General features: G+C 34.8%; 1 protein-coding gene across 1 annotated transcript in view; it reads left to right on the top strand.

Moving 5' to 3' along the window:
• Window positions 1-20,078, top strand: part of LOC123539296 (uncharacterized) — a 34,690-nt gene that overhangs the window by 13,967 nt on the left and 645 nt on the right. Inside the window, exons 11-21 of the mRNA XM_053530073.1 lie at window positions 2,396-2,467; window positions 3,408-3,455; window positions 3,962-4,033; window positions 4,447-4,536; window positions 5,156-5,209; window positions 6,661-6,720; window positions 8,166-8,270; window positions 10,672-10,716; window positions 11,319-11,504; window positions 12,057-12,223; window positions 19,908-20,042. Coding sequence (XP_053386048.1) covers window positions 2,396-2,467; window positions 3,408-3,455; window positions 3,962-4,033; window positions 4,447-4,536; window positions 5,156-5,209; window positions 6,661-6,720; window positions 8,166-8,270; window positions 10,672-10,716; window positions 11,319-11,504; window positions 12,057-12,223; window positions 19,908-20,042 — 1,034 coding nt within the window. The remainder of the gene's footprint in view (window positions 1-2,395; window positions 2,468-3,407; window positions 3,456-3,961; window positions 4,034-4,446; window positions 4,537-5,155; window positions 5,210-6,660; window positions 6,721-8,165; window positions 8,271-10,671; window positions 10,717-11,318; window positions 11,505-12,056; window positions 12,224-19,907; window positions 20,043-20,078) is intronic.

Here is a 20,078-nt window from a genome sequence, read left to right as displayed (position 1 = left end):
CAAAACACTATTAAATCATGCATGAATGAAATATTTTTAATTTCAGTACAATTTATTAACGCAGTTTAAGACACATATGACAATAGACAGACTGCAAAACTGGCATTTAACTGAAGAAAGTACGGTAATACACTGACAACACAGAACAGCTGATAATAAACGACCAATACACTAGCAATAGGAGGGATTTTGGACAAACCAGTATAATGTCACTGTATTTCCAGAGTGATGTCAGATAGCTGGCAATAACTGAACAATTCTGGTAATAGTCTAAATGTCATAGGGTAATACACTGACAATATAATGGTTGTAACCAAGATATTGTCAGTTTGTTACCCTGTTTTTGTCAGTTTTATACCAGAAACTAGATACCAGTTTTTGTCAGGTAAATCTGACATAAATCTTGAAATACACTGACTTGACACTGGATCAGTGTCACTGGTTTGTCTGAATTCCCTCCTATTGCTAGTGTATTGGTCGTTTATTATCAGCTGTTGTATGTTGCTAGCGTATTGCCATTAGCTCATTAATAACCCAAAAATCGCTCAATTTAATATGTACCAGTACAAGTCTGTTTTTTTACCATGAAACAAGCGCTGTCTTTCTTTTCTGTTTTCTTTCATTTCTCTACATAAAATGCACCAAATCTTGAACTTTTTTGATGTAAGGGTTTATTTTACCACAACAGTAAACACTTTCTGTAGTTAGAGTTTTCATATTTAACATTTAATAAAACCTAAAAATTTATAATAAAAAAGATCCTGAGTTAATGTTACCTCCAAATAATTATCCACATACAATATTTCACACTTACATTTACTAGTAAACTGTTGAATCATGAATGGGCTCAGTATCATACTCTTCTAGAAAATAACAGCATCTGATGTTTTCTCAAATGACGCTTGTCAAATTGGTAAGGAGAACGTGTCATTACATTTGATAGTTAATTGCCTCACAATTGATAGGGTTCTCAGTAGTTAACAGTTTACAGGGGCAATCCAGGGTTACACTGGCCAACTTTCACCAGGCTGTATGGTTAAGCCTGATAAAATTGTGCTATTTTAGAGGCCTAAAATTTTCTTACAAAATGTTTCCAGTATTTATATAAAAATAACCATGCAGCCAGGGAGCCAGGCTAGATAATCTTAGTTGAAACCAATTTTCAATGTTATCAATTATTCATCCGCATCATCAAATAGTCCATATAGCAACAGCAGTAAGGCAATGCGAGTATAAGACAACCACACAAAAAAAGTCATACAAAAAGTCGCGGAGGCAGTTATCGACACCATTCGGCAGTTATTGACACCCTCACATTTTGTAAAAAATCCAACAAGTATATATGGTGACAAACGATGAGTAAGCTATGAGATGAAGAGAAGTCAGTTGAAACACTTAAAAATATATAAAAAAGTGATAATAAGTAACATTATATATGAGATGGAGGAGTATTCCATAGAACTATATCAGCTGTGAAGTAGGAGAATTTGTAACGATTACAGGATGTAATGATCTGCTTGTAAGAAAAGGGGTGCATGTGTCTTGTTAAGCGGGTAGTGGGTATAACATAAGGGGACATTGCCATTGCAACAGATCCATTTACATTATTGAAGAACATTAACATCCTGGCATCTGATCTTCTGTGTTCAAGCGAACACCATACCAGTTTATTTAACATCTGGGAGACACTGCTGTATGTTGAGTAATTATTTGAAACCCATCGCGCGGCCCTGCGCTGAACCATTTCAATTTTATGGATGTTTTGGTTGGTATATGGACTCTAAATAGAGATGGAGTATTCAAGTTAGGGCCTGACTAGAGTTTGGTAAGCAAACTGGGTTTTTTGTGGGGATTTTCCTTTTCAGGAAGTTAAGAGTTTGACTTGAATTGGAGGTGGCATGAATAACATGTTTCTTCCAGTTAAGGTCTGAGGAAATAGTGTCTCCAAGATATTTATCATCACTTACTGTTTCAAGGGTTTGACCATGGATTGAGTACTAGTATTTGGAACTAAATGGGTTTTTTGACCTAGTGATATTAATCACTGTGCATTTGATGAGGTTAAACTCCATGTCCCATTTGCTCTCCCAGATCTGTAACCTGTTAAGGTCTAATTAAAGGATACTTTCATGAGAAGAGTTTTCGACGGTGATGTAAACAGCAGTGTCGTCAGCAAATAACCGGACCTGTGAAGCTATATTTTCTGGCAGGCCATTTGTGTATAGTAAGCTTGGGGTACTCCGAATATTACTGGGACTTCATCAGAAATTTCCCCATCAACTAAGACTTACTGGCGCCGGCCTATCAGAAAAAATGTGACCCATGGCAAAGTGTTGCCCTGGACGCCATGTTGATGAATATATAAATAACTAATCGCTGCAAAAAATTATTTTAGAGAAAACCCACCCCTCAACAAGTACTCATCAAAGTCACGGCGATGCATGTACCCACTACGACAGTTTCAATAGTAAGTATATTTAACCTTTCCCCTGGTATAGTTGGGCAATATCCCTTTTTATTCAAAGGTGTGGTCATAGAAACTTTCCTGACGGAATAGCAACCAGTGGTCTGCACTAGTCCCAAAGACAAATTCGTTCATGCAAGAGAATGCTTACTGATTGATATACATTAAACCTAGCAAGATAAGAAAAATCATTTTTAAAATTTTGGAGTTTAAGGTAGTGGAGCCGTAACGACAGTCGTCAGATTTAGTCTTCTCCGTATGCAATTTCCTCATTCTCCGGCGTTCGCGAAAATAGCGAAAGGAAGCCGAATTGTTATACGTAATTACATGAATATTATCAGTTGTCATTACGGGTCCTTTGCCGTAACTCTAATTACCACAGATTTGTTCTGTTTCTCTGTTTGGAGGTAATGAAACCGTTTTAACAGTCGGCAATTGCCGTATGCGGTTTTGGCATTCTCCGATTTGTTCGGAAAGGCATGAACGCGTTCGATAAATTTACATCCGAAGACTGCCGAATGCATAACGAGAAAACGTAGTTATACGGAACTTGCCTAACAAGAATACGTGATCATACAGAACTTGCCGAGTGTCATTTCGAATCCACTATCTTAAAAATCAGTATCACTAATAAAAATTTTGTGATGAAGAAAAGCACATTTTCAGTAGTTGTATTTGAGATTTACAGGAGGATGCAGAGTAGAATATTCTTTGTTTTATTTTCCTTTGTTTAAGTAATTAGTCAGTAAATACAGTACTTAGTAATTTCTTGTAAATTGAAAACAATCAGCTTTTTTAAAACTTGGAGATTCCAGTTGTTATCAAATAATATTTATAAATCAGCAAAGGTTGTGTCATCTGAGTATGTCGTTTTTGAATGAAATTGTGCCTACTTTCTCAGTACTTGAATGCGTTTATATACTTCTGATGTATGTATTTTTAGAGCTACTTAAGCTTGCAGAGGAAGACAGATGTCTGAGCGCGAATTCAGGTGGGAACTTTACATATCAGAAAGCAGTTACTCTGAATTTCTTGTCCACCTTTATTTGCATTAGTTTATATATCAAAATGAAACAAATAAGTGTTTTCGGAAATAATTGATCTATAGACAGTGACAGTCTTTAGCCCTTTTCTCATTCATAACTAAGACCACTAGACGCTTGCATGAACACATCATACAGAGGCTAAACTATGTAACACTGTAATCTCTTTAGATACGAAAAAGAGGGAATTCTCGTCTAACAACTTGAAATAGTTGCTAACTTGCTAAATTTCTATAATAAACATCTTTTAAATTGGACTGTATATTAACTGTATAAAGGGGTGTATACCAAAAGAATACTGACTAAATGGCGAACAGTGCAGATCATGATCAGACTGCACAATTGTGCAAGCCTATCATGATCCGCACTAGTCGCAAAGGCAGAATCAGTCTTCTCCAGCATGGTAAGGGTTACGGTCACCTTCATATCTAACAATGGATCCCTTTTGTTTCAGCCTGGCATTATCTGGATGACCTTCAGGCCAAAGATTCAGAATGTCGCAAAAGAATTCAAAAATATTTAGCTGGTAGTTATAGTTTACTTTTGTCAGTTTACTAATTTCATTTTTAAATTATTTGCATGATAACTAATTAGTCAAACAGTTTTCAGTGTATATCTTTTGCTTTCGGCCCATATCTATCACTTGACCACGGCTATGCATGAGAACGAACCAATTAGAACCGGACAGATTTTACCTGTAGTAAAACAGAAAGTGGCTTCATTCTCTATGTTTAACATGCATTTTACTATTATACATGTTGTTCATTTAAAAAGGTCAACAAAAATGACCCGGGGTGGAAGATTGTGGGTGTGATTGGGACTCTACAGCGTAACGTTTAATTTCAAAGTATTTCAGATCTTGAGAAATATGTCTTTAGTTTACACCCATTTGACATCTATGTAAATTAAATATTTAACTATGTCGTTTGAAAAATTTAGATAAATATGCACACAGAACCTCGCAAAGTCATGACAATTGTATTTGCCATGCACGAAGGCAACTCGTCAACCACCAGATTCACAGAATGGGTAAGATATTTAGTTTGACACAACATGAGATATAAAAATAATAACACTAAATTTAATTCTACTTTACCCATGGACCTCTACATGTGATGACAAAGTCATATAGAAAGAAATTTCTTTGACAATATCAATTCACAACTGTTAATATACAGATTTTATTCGAAATTACATGTAAGTAGTTCAGATGGTATTATAAAAAGGATAGTTTGCAATGCAAACTACAAAAAAAGTAAACAACAGATGCAACTTTTCTGAAAAAAAGTAACATTTATTGATACATAGTAGCAATGTCAACAATCTACATCAACTTTTAAATGCTGCATTGTTGATAAAAATGCAAATTGTCTCAACACTATTTCATTAAGTTCATCAATGATTTCATCACATGCATATCAAAAACCTCGATCTGAAAGAGACAAATCTATAAGTTATGTGAACAAATTTGAATAACTTCAATATAAAATCCCTAAGTCTCACTATATCAATATCCGCAAATAATTGTCATAAAAGCTATATTTAGATAAAAGCTATTTTTAGAGGCGAAAGTATGAGCGCGTGGCTTCTGTTGTTACTACATGTATACAACGTCCTCGCCAAACAAAGTTTATCTTAATATTAACAGACAATGGTAGTTTCTATGAATGCAAGGATAACACCCACGGAACATCATACCAAAGTAAGTAGATCACAGTTCGACATATAACAGGATGAAGTCAGGTTCAGGTAGAGATTTTAATATTTCATAAAATTATGGCGTGATATAGGCCTACTGTTTGCACATTTGGTCATGCCGTCCTTCACATCTGCATTCTACGGATAATATTTTTCGATAGCCTTCTTACCAAACTAACAGACAAGTATCAGTATGCCGATATTGGTTTGATGTCCAGAACATAAAAACAATTATTCTAGGTTAAGGACTAATGACATGACTCTCTGAAGTCTTACAAAATGCTGTGTACTGCGCAACACTATTCCGAAGCTTGTCTGCCAAACTCAAGTACAATGTAGTTTTAAATGAATCTGGCTTACACATTGATCGCAATAGTACAAACGCTACAAAGCTTCCTTTTCGTTCTTCAAATAGTTTTTACTATACTTAAATATATACCCTAACTATTTCTTGTGCGATGCTCACAAAATGTTTATTTACAAGACTCCGTTTCGTTCTTTACATGATTTAAATGTTACAGAACTTTAATAATTACCTTAACTATATTTTGTGCATTACTAACGCAACGTTTGTCTATAGAACTCCTTTTTGTTCATTGCATGGATTTTGTTTTGAGGCATGTTGACATTTTGCCGAAAACTACATATTGTGCAGTACTATCACAAGTCTTTTCTACAAAGTTTCTATTCGTTCTTTGTTATGTTACAATGTACTTTCAAGTTTTACCGAAAACTATATATTGTAAGGCTTCATTTTACCGAAAAGTACTTATTGGACAAAAAGATTGAACAGACTTCCCTGAGGACTTAGTCAATGTGTACTGAAATGCACCTCTACGAAATACAAAACGACTAATTGTGCGGCAACATGAGAAAACCAACATAGTGCTTTTGCAACCAGCATGGATCCAGACCAACACTATAGCAATTAGAAAAACAGAATGGATCCTGATCAAACTGTGTGCAAATGGACTATGTTGGTTTTCTCATGGTGCGGTTCATTTTGTCACAACATCTTTATATTTCTTTATTGCCTTTAAAGAGACTTACTTGCAGACATGGTAGTCTAAACATCACCGTTGAAAGTTTCAATTGATATGCACATGTATCTATTTGCTTTCAGTATTAATCATACTTAATTATTTTCGAAATGTGATTTACATAAAGTGCTTAGGTATGTCATTTTGATGAATGACATACGGATAACCATGTGCATGTTTACACTATGGTAATGATATGCCGATGGAACTCGGTATCTCGAATTCCAAGAGATGGACACTTTTACTTCGAGATAACCGAAAATCGTCTAAAAATGATAATTTTGTGGAGGCGACTTGAAAATGTTTTCGGGTTTGCATGAATTTTGAGATAAGCGTATTCGAGGTATCAAGTTTCAAATGTATTGTCTTTTAAATTTTACTACATTTTACAACTGAATACCATTTCATCCTACAGCCATCGAAGCTGACCTATTTTCAAGGATTCGCACCCATGGATGCAAAAATCACAACTACTGTAAGTATAGTATGACTAGTACTGGGGAAAATGACCGGAACAGAAAAATGAAACCCATTCAATATGTTTAATCCTGATAAATGTTTGAGAGATGCAATGGATTAGCTGAACTACTTTTCTAAACCAAAATCTGCAATGACGGATTCAACGAGTAATGCGTCAGTAATAGTGATCGAAATTGATATTAATATCTTTACTAAGAAAGGCCTAGTACTTAAAACACTTGTTAGTAACTTTGCAAGACTCGTTTTCATGACAACCCAAATTTTTGCCTATCCTCGTCTCATTATGAAATTAGCATTATGCATGATCAATCCCAATCAAGTTACATGTTCTGGAGCAATATTTAAAAGACCTCTCAAAATTTAAAATAAGACCATGAGAATCATTTTAGTCATTTTTGAACTTTAGTTTAGTTACTTTAAGTCTCTTCCCACTGCAACCCCACCCCCGTCAAATCTAGTGATTAAAATATCATATCCAAACGATTCTAGAAGGTCCCTTGGGTTAGTCTACGGATGCTTTAGTGTAAATGTTTATTTCAGTTTTATCGTGCGCTGGCTGTATAAAGTTTAGAAGGTTCCACCGAACATAGAAGTATTATTGTCCTTTGGGATCAAGGAGTACTCTTAATTTCATTTACTATCATAATAGAATTCTGCCTTTTGCCAATTCTAGGATGGGTCGGAGCATAATTCATTACCCATCATAAATAAACACAATCAAACTTTGTCTGATATTATTTTGCTAGGTTGCGTTCTGTTTCTTCAAAGTACTTTTTTCTCGTGTTCGTAAATAGTATGCCTATCTTCTTGTGGCTCTTTACATAGTTATTGGAATAAACTGTATTTGGTGGAAACCTTTAAAATTGAATACTGTTACTGTAGATCGACGTATGATTTGAAAGATATATTTGAGCCGCACCATAAGAAAACCAATATAGTGCATTTGCGGCCTGTATGGATCCAAACCAACTGCGCATTGGCGCAGTCTGGTCAGGATCCTTGCTGGTCGCTTTCAAAGCCTATTGCAATTAGAGAAACCGTTAGCGAACAGCATGGATCCTGACCAGTCTGCGCGGATGCCAATTGCATGTTTTAGAGAATAAACAATTATACTTTTATAGTTTATGTAAACATCATATTAACAAGTTTATGTGAATAAACAGCACTACGCATTAGGTTAAAAAATGCACCCTCTATACATGTATATATTAAACCCAGCACAAATTAAAAGTGGTTATTTTCTAACAACTGTTACTATACTGCGTAACATTTGGATATTAATGTTATATGCAAACCTAATTTATATATTCAGTAAAACATATATATCTAAAAAGGAAATATTTAAACGAAAGATGGCCATTGAATATCTTTAAGGAACAGTACATTTTCTACTAAACTACAGCAACAGTTTGTATATGTACTAATTTTTCAACTTTGCAGTATGGAGCAAATTGGAAGGTGTGCATCACTATTGCTCAAAGTACCAGAACAATCATTGTACCAGTCTGGTCGACTGTCAACAAGATATTATAGTCAGGGCAGCAAGTAAGTGCTTAAGGGAAGTTAGGGTAATTCAAGTTTCTTTGTCGCTCATAGACAGACTCAAACAAACCGAGTCTGTTATTATCTCTTTTAAAGGATCGCCTAATGGATTTCAATAACTATCACTGTAATTTTTAAGAATCGTGTGACAGGTGCTAAAATCTGCCCGTACATAGACTCGGTTTTATTCTATCTGTGGTCTGTCCATTCAATCTTTTTTACAGTATAGTTCTACTGAACCCAATGTTAGGGGGCTCGAGGGGTGTTGCATATCTCATTACCTCGCACGAAACCAAGTTTGCTATTATTCTGCTTGTATCAATTCAGTGTTGATTCCCCTTATCAGTACAATTTGGGCCAAATGTCAGTCAAGTAATACTTTTATCTATTTTTAAATATTGTTGTTATTATATATTTTAAATTGTGAAACTTTCAAAAAACCCTAAAAGCATATCGCAGCTATATAACAATTACTTCTTTTGCGCACCGGCTAAATGTAATCAATGAATTGTTTTGACAGTATTATGAGCACGGTCAGAGAATTTAACGAATCGCATACTGTTAATTATAGATACAAAGTATACTTGCATTATGTTCTTAAAAGTTATGATATAATTTCAACTTGACTACAGATCTCTTTACCAGGCGTTGCAAAGCGTGTCGCCAATTTAGGATTAGTTGGTTTTACCATCGTCATGTGATTTGCCAGGCAACAGTGATGATTGTTTGACAATATTCCTGTTTTCCATCCTATTCTTCAACTGGATCGTCTTATATAATTATTAACTCTCGCAACAAGCTCTGAACTATTGGCAGTCGTAAACGTCTCTTGGACTATACATTATTGCATGTAGTGTTCCTACGGGACCATATAATCCATTCACATCATATACATATTAGCCCTTGTCTTACTACAAAGAAATGTTTTGTGAAGTGTGGTGAAAACGCATTTCCCGGCATCGATATATCATTTTTAATATATATGTTGATTTTTATTACTCGTTTTCACTTTATGAATTGGAAAATGATCAAGTAAAAGACCATTGACATGTAATCAAAGATCCTATATTTTGCGTAGTTTTGTAACTGTTGGTGAAAATGAGTTGATGGTGTTAATCCTAAGCGGAAAGGCATGCAAACTTAATGCTGAAATATCTGTTTGTTTATTGTTAACAAAAGTGCCCGTTACATAATGCCTTGAGGTTAAGCAATATTTGTGGGCCAATGCAAAGGAGTTGTGTTAGATATTTCCTCATAAACATTGCGCATAGAAAAAGTAGAATACACAAAAGGTAGTACAAAATTGTTTCCGTGTATAACTGAAATGTGGTTTAAACTATAGATAATTTTTACTTAAACTATTTTCTTTTTCATAGTTAGTCAAAGCTTTCTCTGATTGAGCTTTTGGCCTTAAAGCGAAGTAGGACAAAGCATTCCCTGATTAAGTTCTTTGTTTTAAAGCAAAGTAGGTCAAAGCATTCCCTGATTAAGTTCTTGCGCTTAAAGCAAAGTAGGTCAAAGCATTTCCTGATTAAGCTCTTGGCCTAAAAGCAAAGTAGGTCGAAGCATTTCCTGATTAAGTTCTTGCCCTTAAAGCAAAGTAGGTCAAAGCATTCCCTGATTAAGTTCTTGCCCTTAAAGCAAAGTAGATCAAAGCATTCTCTGACTGAGTTCTTGGCTTTCAAGCAACTTGTCTTTAATCGAAGTGAACACTTTCAGTATGTTCATGTCAACAAAGTTTTTTATATATGGTATACATGGTACTGAAAAATGATAGTGTGAATGAAAATAAGGGATAGGTATGTAAAAAGATTGTTGGGTTTGTCCATACTTTCAAAAGCGTTACAACTGTTTACTCCTTTATGGACAATATGTTTGACTATTTTTTCAGGAAATCATGTAAAAATATATATATCAGATAGTTTGTACCACTTATTACGTCCGAAGCGCACAAAAAATATCGATGTTTTGACACAGAAAAATATGTGAACGTGTCACTTGAAAAAGTAAAGATGTATTAATGCATTTACCGCATCTCTCCAACAAAAGCCGTAAGTTCTAGTCAATCTGAACGAAGACGGAGTGTAACGCTTATACACATGTAGTATACAATACATATTGATAAACAAATCACAGATACCCTGCGGCTGGACAAATATCCGCCGTGTTGACTTTATTGAAATTGTACTTTTATAATCATCGGCGAATTTTGAATATTTTCAAAGAAACATTTAAATGAAATGTTGTGGGTTATTTGATGACAACATATGTACACAATTTCAATAAGATAATTACCGGTCAGATCACGGATGGGTATTCAACACGGCGTCCATTCGTCCAGCCGCAGGGTACCCGTGAAACAAATATGTCAAATATTTATGCTGTACATTATTAAATGTTTCAGTTCAGTATCCAACAGATCACTCGGATAGTTGTGTTTGTTCTCAAAGTAAGTTTTTAAATAGTTAAACCATGCAGATATAGACTAAACTATTTTTGCTTTAAGAAAATCGATTATGATTATTTATTGTTTAATTGTTAATATATATTATTACATGAACTAAACAAATCAAATGATTCATTTGAAGGGTGTCTTTTAGTTCTCTCATTGAATGCCTCTTAGTGTATTGTAACTTTATTTTCTTACTTATGTAATATTTCTCTCTTTTATTTTGGTGTATAAAGTGACATTGGGTATACGATCAACGTTAGGTTTCATAGTAACGTCGGATATATTAGTTAGGTGAATCAATTAGTTGATTTACTAGAAGGCAATGTCAGGGGTTTAAACCACCGAACCAAACCTTAATAGGTCGAGTTTCTATCAAATTTATTTCCAATTTGCTTTCATGGTAGGCAATCACTTTACTTCAGAGACATTTAAAACGAATTAGAATAACAAATAACATAAGACCATCAGTTGTGCAAAAAATGTACATAATGTAGGTACGTTGCACAATGTATGATATTAAAACTAAGACATTAAGTAGATGAGCTAGACACGACTAAATGCCTCTAATGAAAATCAAAAAACACCTCGTATTGCCCCAGTCACAACAACGACAACATCTACATCGAAAACCGTTACAACACATACGACACCAACAGCTCCCACGTCAGCGGTTACCATGCCTTCATCAACACCCACTACTACTCCGCCTGCTTCTGCTACGTCGGTAAAAGTGACTCAGTCATCAAACACTAGCATGTCAACACAAAGACCAACCCCAATATTACGTAAGTAAAATATATGAATCCCTTTACATTGATATTGATATCTGAGTCGCGCCATGCGAAAACCAACATAGTGGGTTTGCCGCCAGCATGAATCAAGACCAGCCTGCGCCTCCGCGTAGTCTGGCCAGGATCCATGCTGTTCGCTTTCAAAGCCTATTGCAATTAGAGAAACCGTTAGCGAACAGCATGGAACCTGACCAGACTGCTGATTGGCTTGTCTGGATCCATGCTGGTCGCAAACGCACTAGGTTGGTTCTCTCATGGCGCTGCTCATTTTACGATGTCTTTAAATGACATAAAAATCATTATGATCAATTCATATATCTATAGGTTATCTGGTTTGTATATTGAAATATGCACGAGCTCTAAATTTTATCAAATACGTATCTACACTAATAATTATGTATAGTTCTAAATGACATAAATGTGTTATACTGTGAATATTTTTTCTCATATTTTCACTTGTGAAGTGCATAATATAGATCTATCTTGTCTATCGGAAGGACATAAGGGCAGAAGTTTAATAAAATCGTGAGAACGTTCTAATTTTAGGATTTGCATGCAACAAACTGAAAGTTGTAGAGGATATTGCAAAGTCCACTAAAGCGACAGATTTAAGTTCCAGTTATTGCGACCCAAACCTTGGAGGTTCTGACGACGCATTTCTTCTCTCTACGTGCAACATGACTTCACCGATGTTGTGGAAAAAAGGTGCAAATGTTAGTATCTAAGCGGTTTTGAATTTAAGTAGATGATATCCCTTGCGAGATGAATGTCCATTTCTATAATCAAGCATGTACACAAAAATGGTCAGTTTTTAGAAAAAAAACAGACCAAGGCCTGCTCTAACAATATATCGAAAAGAGTTATGTGGGTGTCATTCTTATCATTGGTTTGAACAATGTTTTTTTTATAATTTTTGCATTTGGTAACATACTTGTAAGAAACATTAATATTAAACTTACAATATTACACACTGTATTAGATCAATTGCGCACATCATATGAAACAGACACAGCTTATAAAAACATAACTGAGCCAATATAAGAAAAGCAGGGCCAGTACGAGAAAGCTGGTCCAATACGGAATGCAAGCATTTTGATTGGTTCAAAAGAGAGGACCAATGCGGAAAAGTCTCTCCCGTAAGAATTTTAAATGACGCCATTTTGTTTTACATCAAAGTTATACATTACAGGCTGATCACTACCAAATAGAATGTAAGCCTCACAAGTAATCCAAATATAAATAGTACTAATATTTTTTGCTTTCCTAGCGCATTTTCTCGACAGCAACGTGCTTACTTTTACCCTACCGCGTTTCAGTATGTATCACTTTACATTCTATTGAAATCGGCATGTTCCTATCGCATGCTAGGTAAAAATGGTGGCGTAAGAATTTAATGTCTCGAAAAGAGAAATTGAAAGAAGCGAAAAGTAATAAATTAAGCGGGTTGTATTTAACAAACTGTAGTTTTCTTATATAAAAGTTAACACCTCTTTTTCTTTTTCTTTTTGTAAAGTAGCGATCTAGTTCTTTATGGGAATATAAGTCTCTGAAAATCTTATATGCTAGAAAATGTCGAAAAACCTTTATGAAGTAAGTGGATTTTATATGAAATAAAGAACAGCTGGATTTAGTGGTGTTCAGCCTACATTATTTTTCACATTTTTGACAAAAGTATCATCTAACATGTTCATATAATAGCCAAGCATGACTGAGCGGAAGTACGATGTCGATGTACGTATCCATAGGCTGCAATGATACTTTAGGCTTATTCGGTATTGTGTACAAACAAGTGAGAAAATATGCGAAACTCAGATTAATCACAAGGATGAGACTTATCGTAAACAGACATTTTTATAGTAAGGACTATTTGTGTTTGTTCAATGACAATAGCGATTCACACGCTGGAAAGTGGATGAATAAATAGGCGAACACGAGTGTCAGTTGTAAACTCCAAACAATTTCGGATAAGAGTTTAAGACGAGGCATGGGTGTGTATAATATATGTTTGGTTGGTTGTATTATCTTGATCAACACAATTTTGTGCCTCGTTGCCAGCAGCCTAAAAAGAAGTGACATTTAAAGCAGTTTTTATTACAGATCAAATGATAAGATACTCACTAGAGACAATAAATAGGAATTCCAAAAAATAAGGCAAGTACAAAGTACTGCTGATTATGTAAAGGCATCAAACTATCTTTTGGTGTTACCGCCAACATTCGAAAATTGAATAATAATATAACTTTACTCAAGCGATCTCGTATTGGCAAAGTTTTTTGTCCTCGGACAGTCGTACAACCCTTGGACAAATAACAAGGCCAGTATGAAATTGCTTGAATAATGACATTATAGTATAAAAATTGAGTAGGAAGCATTAAGCAGGAGTAGGAAACTCTTATGTATCTACATAGGAAGATCTCTACGGTAACAAAATAAATAATTCTGCGCATGTTCTACTTGCAGTTTTGTCGTTTTCTTTCCAACTGTTTGTGAATAAGTCTTTTTAGTACTTTATTGCTTGCTGTCTGTAAGATCAGTTTCAGGTCACTTCCATTGACTTTTTTTCTGATCAATTAAAGAATAAACCTTAGTTTTGTTGCATTCATTGAAATGTGTTGTGCGTGTTAAACATGTACTAAACACGCCTTAAAAAACAGCACCAATACATTTCATATTCAAATGAAAATTACGGAAGCATCTATTTCTTTTGTGTGTGTACAATGTTTCAATTTCAATTTTCATACTAAAAGATACATTAGTCTGACCCAAGTTCATGTTTGAAATTGTAAAGTACTAGTATATAATATCATGTAAGCACGAATTACTATATTTGATGTGTAAACAGTATAATTATGTCAGAATTAAAATAGTGCGTACTTGGGTATTTACATCTAAGCAAAATGTACATCGAGGGCTTAGAGCCAGACTGGTGTATCTGTATATAGAATAGGAAGCAAATAGACCAGTTTCGTTCTAAACCTTCTGAATGTGTACTACCACTTACTGACAGTTATACATGATATTTCATTGTGAATGTATCCAGGGTGGCCAACCCACGTGGATTTTGGATATCGTAGACACAGAAAAAACGTGCCGATTCAGATAGGGTAGAAAAAAACAACAGAAAAATGAGTGCAATCCTCCACTTAATAAGTAAATAAAATCTGTAAGAAGAGCATTTTGAATCATAGAATGCAACCAAGCAAAATACGGAAAACAGAAAAGTATTGGGAACTGGTGGTAGATGCTTTTTTCGGAGATGAAAACATTATTTATACTTTCTCCGACGCTATTAAGTTTATGAAAACCTGTGAAATTATAAGGAAAATATAGGCAAAATGTTACCTGAATTGAAACATGTTCTCTTTGTGCAAGTAGACTGACCATATATCTATATATTAAGTAAAATTTAGTTTTTCCCACAAATAAAATTAGTTTCTAAAAGGTCACTATTCTACTGGATACCTTTGTAATAATCATTCTGGTATAATTTGAAGCTTATCTGATTTAAGATGAAAACAATTAAGACTGATAAGTCAGATTTAAAAACTGTGCAATTTTTGACTGGAATTAAAATGTTTAATCGCTATCTTTGCAGTATAACTAGTTTTATTATTAATTCTTTATTTATAGTCCTTTCAATAGGTCTAGATGTAGTCACATGATCTATGATAAAAAGTCATATTGACTCAAAGGCGAAGCCAAAATCACATATTGACCTCCAGCTGTTACGTGATCACGATTTGAGTCAAAACAATGCGACGTCGTACACAATTTACTACGAATTTATTGTTTTGCAGTTACTGGTAAGCCGATCGGTCTGTCGGTCGGTATATAGACCAATCCGTTTCCGGTTGATAACTCAAGACTTAACTTAAGCCTAAGATCATGAAAGTTGATATAGAGGTTGATCATAACCAGCACATAACCTCTATTAATTTTGAAATCAGTAGGACAAAGGTCAAGGTCACAGTGAACCGGAACTGTTAAACGGTTTCTGGATAATAACTCAAGAACGCTTGGGCCTAGAATCATGAACGTTGATAGGGAGAGTGTCCATGTCCAGCAAATTATCCCTATTGATTTTGACCTAAGTAGGTCAAAGGCCAAGGTCACAATGACCAGGAACAGTTAAACGGTTTCCGGATGATAACCCAAGAACACTTGGGCCTACGCAAATGACTCGTATTGACTTTGAAGTCAGTAGGTCAAAGGTCTAGGTCACAGTGACCCGGAATAGTTAAACCGTTTCCCGATGATAACTTAAAAACGCTTTGGTCTAGGATCACGAAACGTGATAGGGAATTTTTGTCATGACCAGCAAATGACCTCTATTCATTTTGAGGTAAGTAAGTCTAAGGTCAAGGTCAAAGTGACCTGGAATAGTTAAGCAGTTTCTGGACGATAACTCAAGAACGCTTGGACCTAGGACCATGAAAATTGATAGGATTTTAATCATAACAAGCAGATGACCCCTGTTTATTTTGAGGTCAGTAGGTCAAAGGTTAAGGTCACAGTAACCCGGAATAATAAAACCGTTCCCGGTCGACAACTTGAGAACACTAAAGCCTAGGATCAAGAAACTTGACTGGGAGGTTGCTTAAGACCAGCAGTTGACCCCTATTGATTTTGAGGTCAATAGGTCAAAGGTTAAGGTCACATTGACACAGAAGAGTAGAATGTTTGTGTACAGTGGCCAAATTTCTGTTCCTTGTGCAATTACTGAATGCATCAAGGGGGCATTTCGTGTTCTACGAGCTCTTGTTGTATTTAATTTTTATACTTATAGATAAGCTGTATTTATAATTAATAAAACAATTTTTGCCCTCGGGTTGATATCGCTTTTTTTTGGGCCGATAAATCCACATACCGTCCTCACAAAAAGGCAAAAAATTGTATAGTAATAAACTTTTAGCTTAATTACGTATCATCGCTGTCCTCTTACATTATTGCACTTAAATGTCATTAAGTATTAAGACGTATGCACCGATAAATCTTTTAGTGTACTAGTACTTGACATAAAGATTACAAGTCCCGTTTAAGACTTTTGAAAGTCAAATCGTGAGCTTACTCCACACGTTGTAGACATAACTGAATTTGACGTTGCGGCATGTTTTTGAATTAACAGAGAATATAGAGCAAAGGATGATACACGTTTTGTATATCAATGTCCGCACAAACAAGCTCACAAACATATCCCAAAAGCTTATGCAGACGTTAATACACAAAACACTATTCTTGCATTACAAAATTGGCACACAGACTTAATGTGTTGATGTTTGGTTTTATAGGAATGACTTTGTGATTCCGATACAATTTTTAATTACCATTCTGTTGTTCTTCGAAAAGGTCAACGTGATTCAAATACCAGAATCGTTCATATTATTCTTAACATAATCCTATACGTTACATGCGATTCAAACCTGTTCGAAAACGTGTAAACAACGATGTTTGAATAAATATTCGGCCTTGACATTTTAAAAATCAAAATCATGTATTAAAGGCACGTTAATTGCCTTGCAATGCAAGAATAATGGTAAATTAATATCCTGTCTAATATTTTTTCTTTAATTTTTGTTTCATCACATTGTGCTAATTCTTTTTTGTATTATCACATAGTGAGTTATCATTTTTGAATTAAATCATTATAGTAAGCTAAATACAAACGCATTATTGAACAAATGATAGATAGCACAGCGTTACTGAACAAATGATAGATAGCATAGCGTAACTGAACAAATGATAGATAGCACAGCGTTATTGAACAAATGATAGATAGCACAGCGTCATTGAACAAATGATAGATAGCACAGCGTTATTGAACGAATGATAGATAGCACATCGATACTGAACAAATGATAGACAGCATAGCGTCATTGAACAAATGATAGACAGCACTGCGTTATTAAACAAATGATAGATAGCACATCGTTATTGAACAAATGATAGATAACACATCGTTACTGAACAAATGATAGATAGCACTGCGTTATTGGACAAATGATAGATAGCACAGCGTTATTGAACAAATTATAGATAGCACATCGTTACTGAACAAATGATAGACAGCATAGCGTTATTGAACATATGATAGACAGCACTGCGTTATTGAACAAATGATAGATAGCACTGCGTTTTCAACAAATGATAGATAGCACAGCGTCATTGAACAAATGATAGAAAGCACAACGTTATTGAACAAATGATAGATAGCACTGCGTTATTGGACAAATGATAGATAGCACAGCGTTATTGAACAAATGATATATATCACAACGTCATTGAACAAATGATAGTAAGCACAACGTTATTGACCAAATGATAGATAGCACTGCGTTACTGAACAAATGATAGACATCATAGCGTAATTGAACAAATGATAGACAGCACTGCGTTATTGAACAAATGATAGATAGCACTGCGTTTTCAACAAATAATAGATAGCACAGCGTCACTGAACAAAAGATAGACAGCACAACGTTATTGAACAAATGATAGATAGCACAGCGTCATTGAACAAATGATAGATAGCACAGCGTCATTGAATAAATGATAGAAAGCACAACGTTATTGAACAAATGATAGATAGCTCAGTGTCATTGAACAAATGATAGATAGCACAGCGTTACTGAACAAATGATAGATAGCATAGCGTAACTGAACAAATGATAGATAGCATTGCGTTATTGGACAAATGATAGATAGCACAGCGTTACTGAACAAATGATAGACAGCATAGCGTAATTGAACAAATGATAGACAGCACTGCGTTATTGAACAAATGATAGATAGCACTGCGTTTTCAACAAATGATAGATAGCACAGCGTCATTGAACAAATGATAGAAAGCACAACGTTATTGAACAAATGATAGATAGCACAGCGTCATTGAATTAGTGATAGATAGCACAGCGTCATTGAACAAATGATATATATCACAGCGTTATTGAACAAATGATAGACAGTACTGCGTTATTGAACAAATGATAGATAGCACTGCGTTATCAACAAATGATAGATAGCACAGCGTCATTGAACAAATGATAGACAGCACAGTGTTATTGAACAAATGATAGATAGCACAGCGTCATTGAACAAGTGATAGATAGCACAGCGTCATTGAATAAATGATAGAAAGCACAACGTTATTGAACAAATGTTAGATAGCTCAGCGTCATTGAACAAATGATAGATAGCACAGCGTTATTGAACAAATGGTAGACAGCATAGCAAATTGGACAAATGAAAGATAGCATAGCGTAATTGAACGAATGGTAGCACTGCGTTATTAAAGAAATAATAGATAGCATAGCGTTATTGAACAATTGATAGATAGCATAGCGTTATTGAACAAATGATAGATAGCACAGCATTATTGAACAAATTATAGATGGCACAGCGTTACTGAACAAATGATAGACAGCACAGCGTTATTGAATAAATGATAGATAGCAATGCGTTATTGAACAAATAATAGATAGCACTGTGTTTTCAACAAATGATAGATAGCACAGTATCATTGAACAAATGATAGACTGCACAACGTTATTGAACAAATGATATATAGCATAGTGTAATGGAACAAATGATAGATAGCATATCGTAATTGAACGATAGGTAGCACAGCGTTATTGAACAAATGATAGACAGCACTGCATTATAGAACAAATGATAGATAGCACAGCGTTTTTGAACAAATGATAGATAGCATAGAGTATTTGAACAAATGATAGATAGCACAGCGTTATTGAACAAATGATATATAGCATCGCGTTATTGAACAAATGATAGATAGTATGGCGTTATTGAACAAATGATAGATAGCATAGCGTAATTGAACGATAGATAGCACAGCGTTGTTGAATTAAGGATAGAAAGCACTGCGTTATTAAACAAATTGATAGATAGCACACTGTAACATGAGTAAAAATACATTTTGTCCAATTTTGAGCTATCTGTAAAATAAAAGGTAATACATTGTGGCAAAGCATTGCAATAGAACTGTCCAAAAACTCCGTATTTTACCTTTTGTATTATATGTTGCTGAACTACTTCCATTTAATTTGTATAGCATGACACCTTTCTATATATAGCGCACACAAAAACTACACTCAGTTAAAATATAACATCGATAAACATTCAAGATTCCTTTTGATAACAAAACAAAAAGCAAAAAGGTGGAGGTATATAATAAAAGGGTGATTATAACAGTAGCCAGATCTGGAATTTTGAATTCGTCTCTTGGAGATTTAGCCAGGTCGAATCACACTCGGCGCTTGCGCGACTCGTGTGATTCATCCTGACAAAATCCGTTTGAGCTGCATACAGCACCTTAGATCAAGCTACTATTATCATGACCCTTTTGTATTGATTTTAAATGTTTAATGTGATTTATTTTAGGTGATTGTGGACTGTGAGTCGAGTTCACAGTTAATACCCACATACACACCGATAACAACATTCAACGGCGACAGTTACGCTCCTCTTGGCGCTCAGTCTGGCATATTCTTGGGATGTTACAACAATGGCTTTAAGGTAATTCGTAATTACGTTTGTAAAATATGGAAAGCG

This window comes from Mercenaria mercenaria, chromosome 18, assembly GCF_021730395.1.
Source record: "Mercenaria mercenaria strain notata chromosome 18, MADL_Memer_1, whole genome shotgun sequence".
Lineage (NCBI taxonomy): Eukaryota > Metazoa > Mollusca > Bivalvia > Venerida > Veneridae > Mercenaria > Mercenaria mercenaria.
The sequence above is the reverse complement of the archived record's forward strand: the minus strand, read 5'-3'. Positions and strand labels throughout refer to the sequence as shown.